The 18894-nt window shown below is 41.7% G+C and overlaps 1 protein-coding gene across 1 annotated transcript in view; it reads right to left on the reverse strand.

Moving 5' to 3' along the window:
- The window catches only part of SHQ1 (SHQ1, H/ACA ribonucleoprotein assembly factor), a 101482-nt gene extending 86227 nt beyond the window's left edge, over positions 1 to 15255 (reverse strand). Inside the window, exons 1-4 of the mRNA XM_043587938.1 lie at positions 14983 to 15255; positions 10392 to 10456; positions 7815 to 7937; positions 6432 to 6592 (exon numbers count right to left, since the gene is read on the reverse strand). Coding sequence (XP_043443873.1) covers positions 6432 to 6592; positions 7815 to 7937; positions 10392 to 10456; positions 14983 to 15125 — 492 coding nt within the window. The 5' untranslated portion in view covers positions 15126 to 15255. The remainder of the gene's footprint in view (positions 1 to 6431; positions 6593 to 7814; positions 7938 to 10391; positions 10457 to 14982) is intronic.
- Positions 15256 to 18894: the final 3639 nt, after the last annotated feature.

The following is an 18894-nucleotide window of genomic DNA, read 5'->3' on the forward strand; positions in this document are numbered from 1 at the left end:
TAAGTCACACATTTGCTTCCCTACTAGCCCCAAGGAGTTCCTTGCACATACACACATGTACTCATTCACTCACTCACTCACTCACTTCTGAAAGCAGCCCAATGAAGCAGAAAAAAATGTGAATCTGTAGTCAGACAAACTGAAATTAAAACCCAGCTCCAGGGGTGCCTGGGTGGCTCAGTCGGTTAAGCGTCCAATTTCAGCTGAGGTCATGGTCTTGCAGTTCTTCAGTTTGAGCCCTGTGTCGGGGTCAGACCCCGGAGTCTGCTTCAGATTCTGCGTCTTCCTCTTTCTCTGCCCCTCCTCCACTCACGCTCTGTCTCTCTCTCTCAAAACTAAAAATAAACATTAAAAAATTAAAAAAAAAAATAAACACCTCAGCTCCGGTCTAACTGTGCATCCTCCCTGAATCTTAGCCTCCCTTGTGTGAATGAGTCTAGTGACACCTCCACCGTGAGGCTGGGGACTAGTTTCCCCTTGCTGCTGTAACAAATTACTACAAACTTAGTGCCTTAACACAACACAAATATATTCTCTTATAGGTGTGGAGCTCCCAAGTCCAGAGTCAGTCTCATTGGGCTAAAATGAAGGGAAGGCAAAGCTGGTTCCTTCTCAAGGTTCTAAGGGAGAATTGGTTGCTTTGCCTCTTTCATCTTGGAGGGTAGCTTCCTCATTTCTTGGCAGGTGTATTAAAAAAATGTCCCATGACAATGCCCTTCCTCCCTCGGCTTCCATCATCATGTGGCCTTCTCTCTTTTCACTTTGACTCTCTTACCTCCTTCTTATAAAGGCCCTGTGATTAGATAGGACTCACCTGGATAATGCCGGATAATCTCCCCATCGTAAGATCCTTAATTGTACGTGCAAAGTCCCTTCTGCCACATAATGCAGTATGTTCACATGTTCCAGGGACTGGCACACACAGACATGCCAGGGAATGGGGAGGGAAGGAGCATCATTCTGTCTACCACAGGCTGTTATGAGGATTAAATGAAATAATACGAGTAAAGCATCAAGTACAAGGCTTAATACATTCAATAATTAGATTCCTTCCTCTGTGTCTCCCTATTCCATGCTGTTCCCTGCACTCACTGTCCAACTTCCTACTGGGAATACCTGTCCTCCTTCCCCTTCCACGTCCTCACTTGCCAGTAGCAATAAAAAGAGAAAAATAGGGATTAAAATGTGCTGCTTCATTACTTCACCTGAACCAGATATAAGGTCACAAATGGGATAGAATCTGGGAATTTCTGTAGGTAACTACATTTCAGAGGATAAACGGACTAAGGGAACCACAGGCATTTCAAAATACTAATTGCACTGAGAATAAACCCAGACTTTCCCCACAGCTCTGCACAATCTAGCCCCTGTCCTGTACTTCACGCCCACCTCCTACCTTCCTCTTCTGGCTCAAATCCCCCAAGCCACATACCAGGCTTCCTTCCCTTTCTAAAACCCTGAGACTTTGCATTTACAATACACTTCTCACCATTCAAGACTCAGTGCAAATGTCGCTCCTCAAAGAGGCCTTCTCTGGGCATCCTCACCAAAGGAGTACCCCACAGTCTCCCACATTACCCCATTCGTTCCTTCACTTGTCACTATCTGAAATTCTCTAGTTTATTTGTTGTTTACAGGATTACGGACTAGCTTCCCACTAGAAGATTCCAAGAGGACAGGAGTCTGGTCAATATTTTTCCTCACTGTATCCCTGGCACTGTTCCTGGCCTTCAGTATTAAATCATTCATTCAGCAAATACTGTATGAGGGGCTGCCTGGGGTGCTAGAGATCCAGAAATAAATATACACACCAGGTCTCTGCTCTCATGAGAGTAAGAATTAGACAGTAAGAATGCAGCTGTCCTTCCTCTCTCCCTCCTCTCCCCTCTTGCTTCCAGACTCAGGGCCTCCACATGTAGCTATGCAGTCTGTACCCCAAAGAACACGAACATCCCCAGAAGTACAAGCCCCACCAGGCTCGACCTACACACGGTCATACACAGTGGCCCTGTTCAAACCGGACTCTCAAGAGGAACCAAAAGGAACTACAAAGCCAAGTTAGCGTGGGGGAAGAGAAATCCATCTAGGGCATCAACCAACCAAAGGTAGAAAGATAAGAAGATGGGAAATGTTCGGCCATACCAGAACAGCGGTGATTCTGCTACGGCCACTGTCAGTTGAACCATTTAAAGTGGGTATTGCCAAGACAAGGTCATGCAGGATTAAAATCAGGCTTATGTTAAATTTTGGCATCACTATGGCAGAGACCCTCCAGGGAGAAAATGAACTGTGTGCACATCTGGCCAATAGGCCTCCTGGAGACAACAGCCTCGGGTCCCTGGTGCAGCTGCGGGAAGGAAAAGGGCCGGCCAGCCAGCGTCCTGTGGCTGCTGGCAGCGGCCGTGCCGGGAGCTTGCTGGGTTGGCGCCCAGAGACTCTGGGATGGTTGCTCCTGGCAGCCCCCACCGCCTGACGCCAGTTGTGAGGCCCTGACTTTGAGCAGCCGGGGCAGTTTTCCAAAGGCGCCCTGGCGGCTGGCAGCGGTTTTAGAAAGGAAAGAAAAAAGGGATGGGGAGGAGAGAGATACGTTAAAAAGAGTGTTTCAGCAAATACCACTTCTTTTTTCTTCTCATTATCAGTATGAAATATGGAAGTTTCTAAGCATATGCCGTGTACATGGTCGGAGGGGAAAAAAAACATCGACTATAAATGCCCCCTTGCCCCATGAAGGATTAAATTATTCGATTAAGAGCAGATACCTGGGTCTTGGAATTACGAATGATGTTTCCTTTCTTTGTTATATTTTTATAATGAATATATATCGCTTTTATCATCAAAGAAAATAAACCTATTTTTCACTTAAGGGGGGAAAAAAGAGACTGTGGAAAAACTAGTAAAATATGAGCCATCAACAAAACTTCATGGATATTTTCTCATCCAAAGGCAGAATGAGACAAAGTCTAAACTTGTGAGAAAACATTCTTTGAGAAAATGCTGACGTTTCTTAAGTCCATCACTTGAAAACAGAAGAGATGTTCTCAAAGGTATTTAGGCAGTAATTATTCCAGCTTCTTCTCATTGCTTCACTAGCAGAAAGACACCCACACCACTAACCTTAGTCAAATGATCGCTCAGTTTTTAAGCACAGGGTAGTGGTGTCATACACAGAGCAGTCATGAATGCAGAACAACTCTGCGAGGAACACCAATTATGTGAGATTTGGGGGCCACTATCGCACAAAACACACCTACGTTAATACCCCAGAGAGGGTGTCCTTTGGTTCACAGAGGATTTTTGAAAGTTTTCATTCCTTAATGGTCACGAAGAATACCACAAACTTCTAGTTTTATTCATTAGAACATATAATCTTGAGGGGAGGGTGGAGGAGAGGAGAAAATGGGTGATGGGCGTTGAGGAGGGCACTTGTTGGGATGAGCAATGGGCGTCGTACGTAAGCGATGACTCACGGGAATCTACCCCCAAAACCAAGAGCACACTTTACGCAGTATATGTTAGCCAATTTGACAATAAATTATATTAAAAAAAAATCATTCAATAAAAAAATATATGTATATCATTTTGAAAAACCAGTACCTACATCTACTGGTTTGTCCACTGGTAAAAGGTGCACAAGTAACAGCAACGATGCCAGGATGGAAAAGATACACACAAGAGCCCCGCACAGTGCCTGGTACAGGGACATAGTCAGTAGCTGTTGGCTGTTGATGCACAGACAGTGGTAGTCCAGTACCTGTTACTCAAGTTCCCCTAGAGAGGAGTGAACTTCAGCATTCAGACCTTTTAAAGAATTTAGAGAAGTTAACTGGTACACACCCATTACATATTTTATTTAACCCCTTTTAAATCTGGGGCAGCACCCTGTATTCAAATGCATTACTATTTCTCTGGCAAAATCTGTCAATATGCACACTAAGCGGGATTTAAGAAACTAACTAATAAAAGACTCACATCGGTGGGGCTCCTGGGTGGCTCAGTGGGTTAAGGGGCCGACTTGACTTTGGCTCAGCTCATGATCTCACGACTCGTGGGTTCAAGCCCCCGCATCAGACTCTGCGCTTACGGTGCAGACTCTGCTTCCAATCCTCTGTCTCCCTCTTTCTGCCCCTCCTGTTCCCCCTCTCCCCTCAAAAATAAATGTTAAAAAAAATAATAATAAAGACATCGATTCAGATCAGGTTTTGTCACAAAACTAAACACACAAAAATGTTTACTTTGAGAACTTTCTGTTACCCCGTTACTACAGACATGGGTTATAAGCCTGCACCACTAGTTACCAGTTACATCACCCCTCAGGGTTTGTTCACATCCATGGCTCTCTTTTTTTCCTCTGTCGAAGAAAATATGCATTCAAACAGCTTAGAACAGCAATGCTCATTCAGTTAAAATTTGAACATTTTAATGATTTTAGATCATCAAGCTAAAGGCTCGAGAATCATGAACATCAAATTCAGTGTTTCATTTCTGAGGGGAAACAGAATGATGTAATCAGGGGCTCTAACTATGCTGACATTTATTTTTAAAGCTGGGTGATAGGTGCCCAGAGATTTGGTGCCTTAGTTAAGACATTCAGAAAGACACAGAGAATATTTCATAACATTTTTTAAAATAAATCTAAATTACTTATTGAACATTTCCAACAGATACAAGAACTTGGGACCTAAAGGACTTGGTCTAGGCTTACGTTATGGCATTCCAGCATCTTCTCAGCAACCTGGCAGAAATCCCTTGAAAGGCTCTCCCCTCAACGGCAGCAGCAAGAAACCAAGTTCCCTCGCCTCAGAAATGATGATCCATCTGAATGTACAATCTGTACTTGGCCTGCTTGACTTGTATTAGCATTCATTTAGAGCTTCACACAGGTAAACCCCAAGTGACGGACCACAAAGTAGCTCTCAGCTAAACAGGTGAGGTCCATTCACTGTAGTTAGCACTGTAGACAAAATGGACTCTAACTACCTCAGAGATGACCAGAAAACGTGACTGGGGAGAGAGACTATGGAGAGACCGTAATTCAGGGAAAAAAGCATATAAGGGTTTTGAAGGGAGTATCTAATCAGTATTATTTGCTCAAGTAAATCCCAATTTTGTTCTCTTTAAAGAGTCTGGAGAGCATTTTAACGTTTATTTATTTTTGGGACAGAGAGAGACAGAGCATGAATGGGGGAGGGGGCAGAGAGAGGGAGACACAGAATCGGAAACAGGCTCCAGGCTCTGAGCCATCAGCCCAGAGCCTGACGCGGGGCTCAAACTCACGGACCGTGAGATCGTGACCTGGCTGAAGTCGGACGCTTAACCGACTGTGCCACCCAGGCGCCCCTGGAGAGCATTTTATATTTTTCATAGACAGAAGTCTTTCTAGCATCCTATTCTTTTTCAAAGAGTTTTTATAATGCAGCATCTCCTAAGTTTTCTAAATGCTATTACAAAGTAGATGAGTAAATTTATCCCTATTTGATAAAGAGGAGACAAAACTTGTTTATGATCAAATAACTGGCCTATCACCCCAAATCTAAGCAGCAGAAGTGGGACTAAAATATAGGTAAACCCTTCTTTAGTAAATTCAAATATGTCTTACTATAATAAACTACAGTCTAAAGAGATTTCATGTCCTCTGCCCAGATAGGGATTGAAAAAAAAAAAAAAAAGTCTGTTACGGTTTCTTTCATTTAAAATTCAAACAAAACAAAACGAAACAAAACTCCAAGCTAATGGTTCAGAAATACTTTCCATCATATAACATTCTAGGGAGGCATTTTCTATAAAACAACACAGGTACAAAATAGTTCAAATCTCTCCTCTCCATTTCATTCTCCCCCCATAAACTAAAATAAAGCGGAATTTCCTATGTTTTTTGAGGAAGAGAGACTGATGTCATTCCTTTTTAGCCTAAGTGACAAACGATTGGGTTCTAACAAGAGATTACATTCAACCCCCACCAAGAGTAAACAGACACAAGTGCCCACTGTACACCAAGAACTAAACAATTCGATCAAAAGACACAAATTCATTCTCACCAGGAACATTCTCTCGCATTTATATTTATAAAACATCATGTAATCATTTTCATCTTTCAGAAGTGTAACACAAAGATTTGCAGTTAAGTATGAAGAAAGAGGAGTTCCGTTTTGTGTTTTGGAAACTTCATGTCTAGAATACTGAATGAAGTGGAGAAAAAAGAAAGTAACAGGACATCTGACATCTGTAAGCACAGTGCGACTGGGCAGAACCACCAATGCAATGGAAAGGCACAAACGTGTGTAATCACTACAGAGAAGCAGCTGTGACTTGTGCTCTGAATACATCACCTCCTATCATCTTCATTAAAGATCTCCAAGTAGGAGCAGAACTGAAATTAAAATATCAAAATGGTAAAACCCTATACAACAAGGTCTTTTAGAAAGAAACCATACCTGTAACCGCTGAAACACTCCGGATCGTAAATTTCCAAATCCATAGTGGTACTGTGGATTCAGAGCACTTTCTGATACCTCTTCATAGGGGACCTGTTCAATTTCCCAGTCAAACTCTTCATCCTCAGCTTCTACTCCTCCCTCAGAAACTTCAGAAGCACCTGAATGTGTTAAATATTAATTTATTCAAGTACTGGGTTTCCTAGGTACAACTTGGAGGGGAAAAAGTATAAAAAAATGCCTGCCCACATGCACTGAAAGGTATGTAAAAGAATATACATAACCTCATTATTTGTAAAATTTTAACGTCTAATTTTGAGAGACAGAGGGAGAGGGCACGGGAACAAGCGGGGAAGGAGCAGAGTGGGAGGAGACACAGAATCTGAAGCAAGCTCCATGCTCTCAGTTGTCAGCACAGAGCCCAACGTGGGGCTCCAACCCACGAATCGTGAGATCATGACCTGAGCCATCATGAAATGTTTAACCAAATGAGCCACTTAGGTGCCCCAACCCCACTATTTTTCATAGCTTCCCCCCCCAAAAAGGAACCAATCCAAAGGCCCTCAAGAGTCAGATGTATAAATAGTAAATGCAATGAAAGCAAACAAACCTCAGCTATAGATGGAAAAACCTCACAAGAATATTAAGTGAAAGAAGCCATACAAAAAAGAACACATACTGCCTGAGTTATATACACAATTCAAGAACAGGCAAAACTGAAGGTAGCAGTAACACCGCAGAGGAGGGAGGAAGAAGGGACCAGGAGGAGGCACAGGGTAGGATTCCAGGGTATTGGAAACATTCCATTTCTTGACCTAGGTGGTATTCATTTTATGTAACTCATTGAATTTATAAACTTTTGATCAAAGCTCAAGAGGCCATTACTTGGCAAAAGACAGAGATGCTGTTTTAACTGGTCCAAAAATGTGACTGACACACTGAGTCAGTAATGTGTTTTTTGTCTTTAAATTATATGTCACCGGGGCACCTGGGTGACTCAGTTGGTAAAGCGTCCAACTTCCGCTAAGGTCATGATAGATCTTGCAGTTCACAAGTCTGAACTTTGTGTTGGGCTCTGGCTGACAACTTGAAGCCTGGAGCTTGCTTCGAATTCTGTGTCTCCCTCTCTCTCTCTGCCCGTCCCCCACTCATGTTCTCTCTCTCTCTCTCTCAAAGATAAATAAATGTTTAATAAATAAATAAATAATAAATGAAATAATATGTCACCAAATGAGCTAGTTTTATTTTCATGTGATGTCCTTATCTTGTCACCTGAAGCATTTTCTCCCATTTCCTATTTGCTATATCCCTCTTCTCCCAGAAACACAAAGCACTCCAAATTTTCTGTTTATCTTTATTTCTTCTTAACTACAATAAACATACCTATTTCTTCCACAAGTGGTTTGGCAGTCCTGGATTTTCTTGGTGCCAGAAGAGCGGTTAACATGTTCAGTCCCTCAAAATGCTGGCCAGGAGTTTCTTTCGGCAATCGAATGGTAAAAATTCCTTAAAGATAAATTTGTTTTATACTTAGCTCTATTAAAAAAATCAAAGACTTCACACAAATACATCCAAGAAATATGTATTCCTATTTCATAGGGCTCCAAAATTATGCCCTTGTTATACAGTGAATAAAAATCAGGATAGAAAAAGGCTTGGGCCCCTGGGTGGCTCAGTAGGTTAAGTGTCTGACTTCAGCTCAGGTCATGATCTCGCGGTTCGTGAGTTCAAGCCCCACATTGGGCTCTGTGCTGACAGTTCAGAACCTGGGGCCTACTTCAGGTTCTGTGTCTCCCTCTCTCTCTGCCCCTCCCCTGCTCCCGCTCTGTTTCTCACTCAAAAATAAAATAAATATTAAAAAAAAAAACCTTGGAAAAAAAGAAAAAGGCTCAAATAGGGTTTTTCAGAATCACTGATTCAGCTGTCACCTGTATAAGAAATTAATCTGCTAAAGCTGCAGAATGCTTTAGTCTTACACAGTATCCCCTTAACCTACTGATAATATTAAAAGTCCAAGCCAAAACCTCTAAAACTCAATGACCTGAGAAGGCAGTAGCTTAGAATTAGCCCATAGCTACTTATAAGATTTATTTCTGAACCAGGAAAGAAAAATCAAGATATCTAATCCAATGAATAGCAGCAATTTCAAAAATTCACAAAATCTTAAAGCAATTATAGCTTAAAAAGCTATCTGAGATCTCAAGAGACATATCCCCAAAGTCTAAGACAGACTCAAATTCTACCTATGCACTTCTTTCCTTTCCCTGACTAGGTTTATCACTTCATCGAGGCTACCCCATAGACTTCTTACATTATTTACTACTGTGAATTTAAAATATTTTTTACCTTTTTCATTGCACTTAAACATATTTCAATACAGTTGACCCTTGAACAAAATGGAGCTTAGGGATGTGAACCCCCACCCAGTCAAAAATCTGTTTAACTTTTGACTCCCCCAAAAGCTAACTATGAATAGTCTACTGTTGATTAGAAGCCGTATCAATAACATAAACTGTTGATTAACACATATTCTGTATATTGTATGCATTAAATGCTGTGCCCTTACACTAAAGAGAAAAGAAAATGTTGTTAAAAAAAATCGTACGGAAAATACATTTACAACACAATACCGTATCAAAAAAAAAAAATCCGCATATAAGTGGATCTGCACAGTTCAAACCCACGCTGTATGAAAGTCAAGTATATATCAAAAACAACTCAATCCAAACCCACAGGTGCAGCTTCCTAAATCCCTGGGTACTTTTGAAATTTAATAAATTTGTTTCAGTATGCAACTTCCCTGCAATTAAAAGCACACTTACTACCTAGAAAGGCAGTTTCATATTTCATTATCACATTAATTCCATTGTATTATGGGTTATACCTTTGTCATTTAACTTTCATGCCATCCTTCCTCTCTTACCCTAGTTTACTGAGGTCAAGAAATATTCACTTAATAAATTACACAAGACTATACAAGGTATTCTTATTCCAGATTCACTGATAAAGAAAAATCCAGAGGCATCTACAAAAGGAAAATAAATGGTTTCGACACTAGCTAAACTGAAGGGCTTATCAATCATGAGAAGAAAATGCAGTCGGTCTTTAATTGCCACCTTTGAACAGTTTCTCACTTACCTGTTATTAAGTTTTAACTTTAAAAAGTATACAAGAGGGGCGCCTGGGTGGCGCAGTCGGTTAAGCGTCCGACTTCAGCCAGGTCACGATCTCGCGGTCCGTGAGTTCGAGCCCCGCGTCAGGCTCTGGGCTGATGGCTCAGAGCCTGGAGCCTGTTTCCGATTCTGTGTCTCCCTCTCTCTCTGCCCCTCCCCCGTTCATGCTCTGTCTCTCTCTGTCCCAAAAAAAATAAATAAACGTTGAAAAAAAAATTTAAAAAAAAAAAAAGTATACAAGAAAAATTTGATTTGCAGCTTCCAAAATCATCCACATCTTTTCTCATATAATCTAACTTTTTAAAAAAGTTTATTTCTTATTGGGCGGGGGAGGGGCAGAGAGAGAGGGAGAAAAAGAGAATGCCAAGCATGCTCTGCTCTGTTAGCACAGAGTCCGGCGTGAGGCTCAAACTCTCCAACCGTGAGATCACGATCTGAGCTGAGATCAAGAGTCAGTCGCTTAACCAACTGAGCCCCCCAGGCACCCCCCACATAATCTAACTTTTAAACTCTTATTCAAAGTAGAAGAAGTAGAAAATAAAACACCTAGGAAACAGAAACAGGGTATTTAAGTAACTTTAAAGAGTACTGTGAAGTACTTTACAGGACTGAGGAAAGTGTAATTGTCAAGAAATCCATGAACAATAGGCACGGGGCATTAAGAAACAATGAAGTGTGCATTTGCAATACATCTAAAGGTCCCCATAGTATCTTGAAAGATTATGATGTACTTATTCTAACATGAAGAATCCAAAGAAAAAAAGTAACAAAATTCCAAAGGCAATACCTTTATCCGCATCATAGGATCCCTGTTCACTTCCGTTTTCTACAACTCTTCCAGGAAGGGTTAATCTGCAGATTTAATAGGTTACATCAAGTCCTTAAATTACAGAGTATAAGTGACCATCAATGATAGTACGTTTACCACTGAAACCTATCAACCATTTTAAAAGGCAATTCTTCAGCATTTCTTTAACATCTTGCAAACTAAATAATTTACATTTCTTCCCTAGCTAAGATAAAAGAAATCACAGCTGCCTCATCTTTCTGTCTGAATACTCCCTAGTCACCAATAAAAGCGATGCTTAAAAAGAAAAACCACAATAAATATTAGTCATCACTATTTCTACAGGACTTTCGTCTTCCTAATGAGTAAGGGAGTTATTAATATACCTGGTGCCTGATACAGCAGGGGCTCCAAAAAGGTATACTAAATGGCTCCCCTCCCTCCCAAAAGCATTTTTAAAATGGAAAACAATAAAGAAACAACAAAACCAATTGTTTATTTGGGGCAAAATTAATACTTTAAAAAAAAAAGCAAAAAACAAAAGTTTTTCTCAACTTTCATTATTACTATACAGGGATTTTCCCCCTTTCACTGTAAAGGAAATGAACTGATTTCCCTGTTTCCAGTTTTACTCTGGTTCAGTCGCGTCTTCCACAGAGGTCCCAAAAGAATTTTTCTAAAATAGCAATCAGGGGCGCCTGGGTGGCTCAGTGGGTTTAAGTGCCCAACTTTGGCTCAGGTCATGATCTCAGTGTTTGTGGGTTCAAGCTCCGCATCAGATTCTGTGTTGACAGCTCGAAGCCCGGAGCCTGCTACGGATTCTGTGTCTCCCTCTCTCTGCCACTCCCCAACTTGGGCTCTCTCTCTCTCTCTCTCTCTCTCTCTCTCTCTCTCTCTCTCTCTCTCTCAAAAATAAATAAACACTGAAACAGGCTTTAAAAAATTAAATAGCAATCAGAGTGTCACTTTTCTAGTGAAAAAGTTTTCATGGCTGCCTGACATCAACTCAATAATTTACACTCATGAGTACCACATATGTGACCAGCTCCATTCCATTCCAAACTTAAAATGTGAGGCTCCTTTCCTCCCACATCTCCTATTCATATGCTTCCTATTCTAACATTATAATAACAACAACAACAACAATAACAAAACTTGGCAGGTCCCAAAGGCCCGGGGCTTCACAACCTAGTTAACTTTGATCTTAACGCTTCCTGGAGCTACAATGCAGTTTCCAAACCAAAATCCTTTCTAAGTCCAACATAAGAAGTCCGTTTATGGATAAACTAGCTTGTTTTAATGGTTACAAACACTAACTTCACTTTGAGAATCTGAACTGAGTTCCAGCTCTGCCATTCGCCATCTCTCCAACTTTTTTTGTATAAGTTAATCAACTTCGAAGCTCATACACTTCATCTGTAAAAAGTGAGAAATAACAGATCTCCCCCAGAGTTACTGCAAGAAGAGGTTATTACTGTGAAGTAGGTAAGCATTACAAAAATGTAAGCTATTAATACCAATGTTCTTCTCCTAAATTCTTCGTAAGTATAGAGTTAAATTCTTACTGCATAAGAGTGAAATCCTGTTTGTTCACAGATCTGCCACCCCTGATAGACTCTCAGTTTCCCAAGCAGAGGAGCGAGGAGGTTTTATTCACCTCTGCTGTACTGTAGCCAACTGTATTTTCAAAGATGGCCCATCTCACATCACTCCTCCCAACTGTGGGGTCTATGTCCCCTCCCCCTAAAACTGAGTGAGCTTGCAAATGTCCATGGATAAATGAATGAATAAGTTGCAGTGTGTGTGTACGTGTATACACATATACATATGTATATACATATATATAAAACACACACACATATATGTATATATATTTGCTCAGCCATAGAAGAATGGAATATTACGCAGCCATAGAAAAGAATGAAATCTTGCCATGTCCAACAACATGGATGCATCTAGAGTATAATGCTAAGCAAAGTCAGAGAAAGACAAATCCCATATTCCACTCATATGTGTAATTTAACAAACAAAACAAAGGGAAAACAAAAAAGAGACAAACCAAAAAACAGACTCTTAACCAAAGAGAACAAACTGATGGTTACGGGGGGGGGGGGGGGGGGGGGGGGGGGGGGGGGGGGGGGGGGGGGGGGGGGGAGGGGACTGAATTAAATAGGTGAAAGGGATTAACATCACATTTATCATGATGAGCACTAAGTAACATGCAAAATTGCTCAATCACTATATTGTATACCTGAAACTAATATAACAATGTATATTAAATATACTGGAATTAAAATAAAAATTAATTAACTAGGTTTTTGTTGTTGTTGTTTAAACTGAGTGGCCTTGGGGCCAATAAAATGGAACAGAAATGACAGTGTGATTTCTGAGGTTAGGTCATAAATGATATGAACCTGCCTTGTCCCCTGGAATACTTGACTTTTGAAACTTTCAGCTCCACCCCCCCGCCCCCCACAAAGGAATCAAACTAGACCATGCAAACACACCACACAGGGAGTCCTGAGAGTACACAAAGAGAGAGGCTGTGCCCCAGCCACTCCACCAGTCCCCACCTGCTTTGGCCCTCACTGTTCCAGGTCCAGCCAATATATGACTACAACTGAATTAAAGATCTCAAGTCAGAACAGCTCGGCCAGGCTCTTACCAAATTCCTGAGGTACAACCAGGGCAAGAGAGTTAGGTAACTGTTGTTTTAAAACACTATTTGATTGGTTATGCAACAACAGATAACTAGAACAATAGGCCCTTATAATAAATATCTACTGTTTACTGAACATATGGGCACGGCAATAAAAACTATGCATCCATTATATCAATCCTCACATCAGCTCTGGACGATCACTAATATTAGTCCCATTGTAAAGATTAGGAAACTGAGACAGCATAATTTGCTGTAAATGCCAGAACTGTTAAGCATGCTGAGACCCAGGTGTGCCCAACTCCCCAGTCCCTGCTACTCAAGGAATGGATGAACTGGTGTAAAGAATACTCTTGAAAGTATTTCACAAATAACCTCTTATTTGGGCTTCATCAAGACTCCCAAACTTAGGCAAAATGGTTTTTACCTTGAAACTCCTGTTATTGTATTTAATTTTACATTCCTATCACATTTAACATCTTTTCTCTGAGCCTCTGATACCTCATCTGTGACATGAGTTAACAACAGAAACTATGTTGTAGGACTGTCCTAAAATCAAATGAGATAATCCACATAAAGTATTAACCTGAAGTGAAAATTCACTAAATGCTTGCTACCACCATCACCATCTACTTCCCATTCTTCATGTCCTGCCTTAAATATCACTTCTTCAAAGTCTTTCCCGGGGCCACTTTACATTTCAACAGGATCCCCTTTATTTTCTTTCCGTGCACTTCCCTTCAGAGTACTTATCACAATTTGGAGTCATACCTTTACTTGTTCGTTTATTGCTGTTCTCTCCCCATTAGAATGTAAACTATATGAGACACCACTACACCTCCAATACCTAAAACCCAGCCTGGTATAAATAAATCAAAGGAACAAATGAATAAAGAAATAGGAAAGTGCAGTATATGCAAGTTAAGTCAGGGCTTAATGGGAATCTGAGCAAAACGGTTTCCCACCCAGTGAAGGAACCAGCTTGACTCAAGAGCAAGGTTTATTAGCAAAGTACTTGGGCAGAAAAGGTAGGCTACAGCTACACTTGAATTAGAAAGATTAGGAGAATGGATTTTATGTAGCAGGAAAGGGAAAGGGGTTGACAATGTTTTAGGAAGAAAAATCCGCAGTGTCTTCTGTAAAAAGAAGCTAATATCAATCAATGCCTATTTCCAAGGAGCTCTCGCTGCCCAGGTCAAATGGGATAATACACACAAATACACATAATACGCCTGTATGCGTTAAAGTGAGCCCACGGAGCTGTTGCTACTTTTGTTATGGTTCTGTAAGGAAAAAATGCAAACAGGTTGTGATGAAGGGCCCTCACTGCGAACGCACGACAACCGCAACTAAAGGGCAAAATCAGACAAGTTAGGAGGAGGTAGGAGAACGAGGTTAATTTGGTGTCAAGGGGGCAAAGAAAGGAGAGAATATCAGGAAGTAGGGAGCGGCCCGCCAAGCGTCGACACAACTCTTAAGCAGAAGGTCGACTGATAAAAGTCAAAAGGACTGGTCAGTTGGGAAGTCAGCGCGCACCGTCCTGGAGCAGGGGATAGGGTAGGAGGACCAACGCAGGGAGATAACAACGTAAAAAGGTACGAGAACTAGGGCGATAGGACAGAAACTGCAGACGTTACAAGATCCCAAACGCCAGGTCTTATAATGGCTCGAAATCTTTTTTACGGTGGGGATTTAACAAAGTTTAAGAACGGAATGAGCTTGTACAACACGTGGAATGCACTTCTGACGAGGTCATTTCCTCAGCACTGAAAGAAGCCGCGGAAATCTCGGGAAAAGGCAATCATTAAATCCCTCGCTCTTTCTTCTTTCCTCGGTAAACAGTTATCTCAAGAGTAACTGAGAGATGAAAGATCAATCAACGAATCAATCCCCTATATACATTCTTTCCAGGGCCGGACACAGAGAACTCGCCTGAGAAAGTACGGCTTGGCGTAGAACTTAAAGTCGACCCCCTCGAAGTAGACGTCAAACTCGGAGACCCGGGCGTAGGGCACGCGGATGGCGACGGTAAGGAAGTCGGGGTCCTGGCTGAGGTCGAACGCGGGGGTCAGCATGGCCGCGCCGGACTCAGGTGTCCCAGCCACTTACACTCACGGTCGCCGCAGTCCCGCCACTCAAACTACCCAGTAAGTACCCACGCGGGAGACTGGGTCTCGTAGCCAAGGCGCTTCCGGCTCGAGACGGAAGTGTTTGCGCGTGAGGCAGGAAGTCCCGCCCCACGCCGATCTCCATGGAGACTGGACGCTGTTAGTGGACAAAGGGCGCGGAGCGTGGGGATTTGACCGCAGAAATGGAACTAAGGTCAAAACTTGGAAAAACTGGGACTAGAATCCTCCTTAGACCCACCAACCCTGTTTCGAAATCCTAAGAGATTAATTTTAACCTCACTGGCCTTGGAGGTAGACAGACCTGCGTTCGAATCCCTTCTCGGCCACCTCTCAGCTTAAGACCTTAGGGAAGTTACAAAACGTCCCCATGCTTCGGATAACTTTTCAATAAAATGGCACTAACACTAACCCCGCAGAGATGTGAAGATAACATGATATTATGTAAGTAAAGCTCTAACAAGGTACCTGGCAAGTTGTCAACGCTCCTTGTATGGAAGCAGTCACCGCAGAAGCCACAGCAGCGTCGTTACTGTGGTTTCCTTAGTTCTCACCTGCCTTGTCCGCAATTCCCCCTTTCTCCAGCCCCCCTGCGTGTTTCACTGCCCATTTCTCTTCCCCTCCCTTTCCCTCTCCCTCTCTTTATCTGTTATTTTCTTTTCCCTTCCGATTTCCTTGAGTAGTTTTCTCGTATACAGATCGTCCATCTCCTAACCTCGTTTAATCTCTACTATGAGTTTCAAAGAACACGAGTCAAGAGAGGTTAAGCACTGTATCTTATAATCATGCATCTTACAATTACCAGAACCCAGAACGTTGACTCTTAAACCCTGTTAGTGCCTGAATTGACAAATTGCTGTACCTCCATATCCCTTCTTTCCTTTTCTCAGTTTTCTCTGTACACTTTAGTCTATGCTCCTCATACTCTCCCAGTACCCGTCCCACTGATGTCCATCTTTCCCTACTTAGTCCCTTGGCCTTGCTTCTTCTTGTTGTATTTGCTGTTATTCCACCAGAAACTAGATTAGTCCAGGAAATAGTATTTACCTCCTGGTTTTAAATGTCAATGGAAAAGGGGTAAGAGTCATCTCTGTGGTAGTGGACCAGATAACTTCAAAAGCCTTTTCAACCTCCAATTTTTATGAATCTTAAAAATTAATTAGGACCCCGGAAAACAATAGTAGGAGCAAATAAAATAAAAATTTCAAAATAAAAACCACTCTGTTTAACTCTGGGAGTTTTGTTTTGTTTTTTTTTTTTTAATGTTTATCCATATTTTGAGAGACAGAGCGTGAGCGGGGGAGGGTCAGAGAGTGAGGGAGACAGAATCCGAAGAAGGGTCCAGGTTCCAAACTGACCAAACAGAGCCAAACAGGCCGACACGGGGCTGGAACTCACAGACCGTGAGATCATGACCTGAGCTAAAGTCAGACGCTCAACCGACTAAGCCACTCAGGCACCCCATAACTCTGGGAATTTTTTTTTAATTTTTTTTCAACATTTATTTATTTTTGGGACAGAGAAAGACAGAGCATGAACGGGGAAGGGCAGAGAGAGAGGGAGACACAGAATCAGAAACAGGCTCCAGGCTCTGAGCCATCAGCCCAGAGCCCGACGCGGGGCTCGAACTCACAGACCGCAAGATCGTGACCTGGCTGAAGTCGGACGCTTAACCGACTGCGCCACCCAGGCGCCCCTGGGAATTTTTTTAAAAAATAGTTTACTTACTTCTGAGAGAGAGAAAGGGGAGCGGAGGGACAGAGAGAAGGGGACAGAGGATCCAAAGCAGGCTCTGGCCTAACAGCAGTGAGTTGGATGCAGGGCTCAAACTCACCAACCATGAGATGGTGACCTGAGCCGAAGTTGGATGCTCAACCGACTGAGCCACCTAGTCGCCCTAACTCTGGGAGTTTTAATAAACACAAAATAAGAGGTTGTGTGTGAAACACTTGAAAGAGTACCTTTTATCTTTTTTAAGTTTATTTTATTTATTTTGAGAGACAGAGAGTGCAAGCGGGGTAGGGACAGAGAGAGAGGGAGAGAGAATCCCAAGCAGGCTCCGTGCTGTCAGCACAGATCCGGGCTCGGGGCTTAATCTCAAGAACCATAAAATCATGACTTGAGCCAAAATCAAAACCCGGCCGCTTAACCAACTGTGCCATCCAGGCCCCCGAAACAGTACTCTTTAAACATTGATCTATTTCCTGGATAGCAGAAGGATTCATTGAATTAACTGAATACTTAGTATGTGCCAGCGCTGTGCCAAATCCTTTATAATGATCTCCCTTTTCCCTCCTGACAGCTCTTTATTTTTTTTTTAATTTTTAATGTTTATTTCTGAGAGAGAGAGAGAGAGAGAGAGAGAGAGACAAAGCATGAGGGGGGGGGGCAGAGCAGTGAGAGAGGGAGACACAGAATCCAAAGCAGAGTCCAGTCTCTGAGCTGTCAGCACAGAGCCCAACGCAGGGCTCGAACCCACGAACCATGAGATCATGACCTGAGTCAAAGTCGGATGCTTAACCAACTGAACCACCCAGGCACCCCTTGACAGCTCTTTAAAGTAGGCATTCTATATCCCATGGCAGGCACAGTATCTCACAGCTGTGAGTGGTGCAATGGGAATTGAAACCCAAATGAGTCTGATTCCTGGGCCCAGGCTCTCATATACTATAGAATTGACTCTATGTTACCAATCCCTCCAATATTACCATGTACCCAATTGTTCCACATTTAGACCACAGGTATTATCATAGGCACTCAATATTGAAAATGAATTGGTGCAACCACGGAATCAGCAAAACTCTCAAAAGGTCCCTTGAGATAGGCCTTTGGCTGGTCTAGAAAGTATCTTTACTTCTACCAGGGGACCTCATTTCTATAGGTCACAAGCATTAATATTTTTATATTATTAATGCCAAAGAATTAACTGAGACTGAATCTATGTTATCCATGAGGACACCATAAGTGAAAGCACCTTACAAATTAGAGCTGTGCACTTCCTAGATATTTTATTCTGTGTTTGAACACACACACACACACACACACACACACACACACAGGATTGCAATACAGTTAGACTGTATGGTTCACATACAATATATGTAAGAAACATACATTGCATCTGCTATAGCACAAAATATTGACAGCTGTACCTATATAACAGGATTCTGTTGTTTTACTTCTCAGCAAGACTTCATTTTATTTTGTATTGCCAATTAGCAGTAAATTATACAAGTTAAATACATTCTCTTTTTAAAAAATAGAATATTGCATACACATAAGTTTCCCATATAAACTTACATGTAAGTCTTTGCCATCTAACTGGTCCTCTCTTCCACTTCCCCAAAGTTAATCATTCTAGATACACTTGCAAACATTCTACATTTCTGTATACATTTCTAGGTACGGTGTTACTTTGTTTGTCTGTGAATAGGTATGTTATCACATAAATGTGATCAATGTAAATCTACAACATTATTTTAATTTTTTACTTTGGTAATTTTTTAGACATATCTACATTGACTCATAGATCCAGTTGAGTTCATGTCTAGATATAGACATTATTTCAAAAGAAAGACAATATTTCATTTTTTTGTGTTTACTCTAGAGGAAAATCAAACAGGAATGAAGTTTTTCATCATTTTTTGAGCTATTCAATGGCTACAGTATTTGTTTACATTTTTCCTTCTCCTTAAGGCTTACTTTTGGATGCCATTCC

Source organism: Prionailurus bengalensis, chromosome A2 (genome assembly GCF_016509475.1).
Source record: "Prionailurus bengalensis isolate Pbe53 chromosome A2, Fcat_Pben_1.1_paternal_pri, whole genome shotgun sequence".
Lineage (NCBI taxonomy): Eukaryota > Metazoa > Chordata > Mammalia > Carnivora > Felidae > Prionailurus > Prionailurus bengalensis.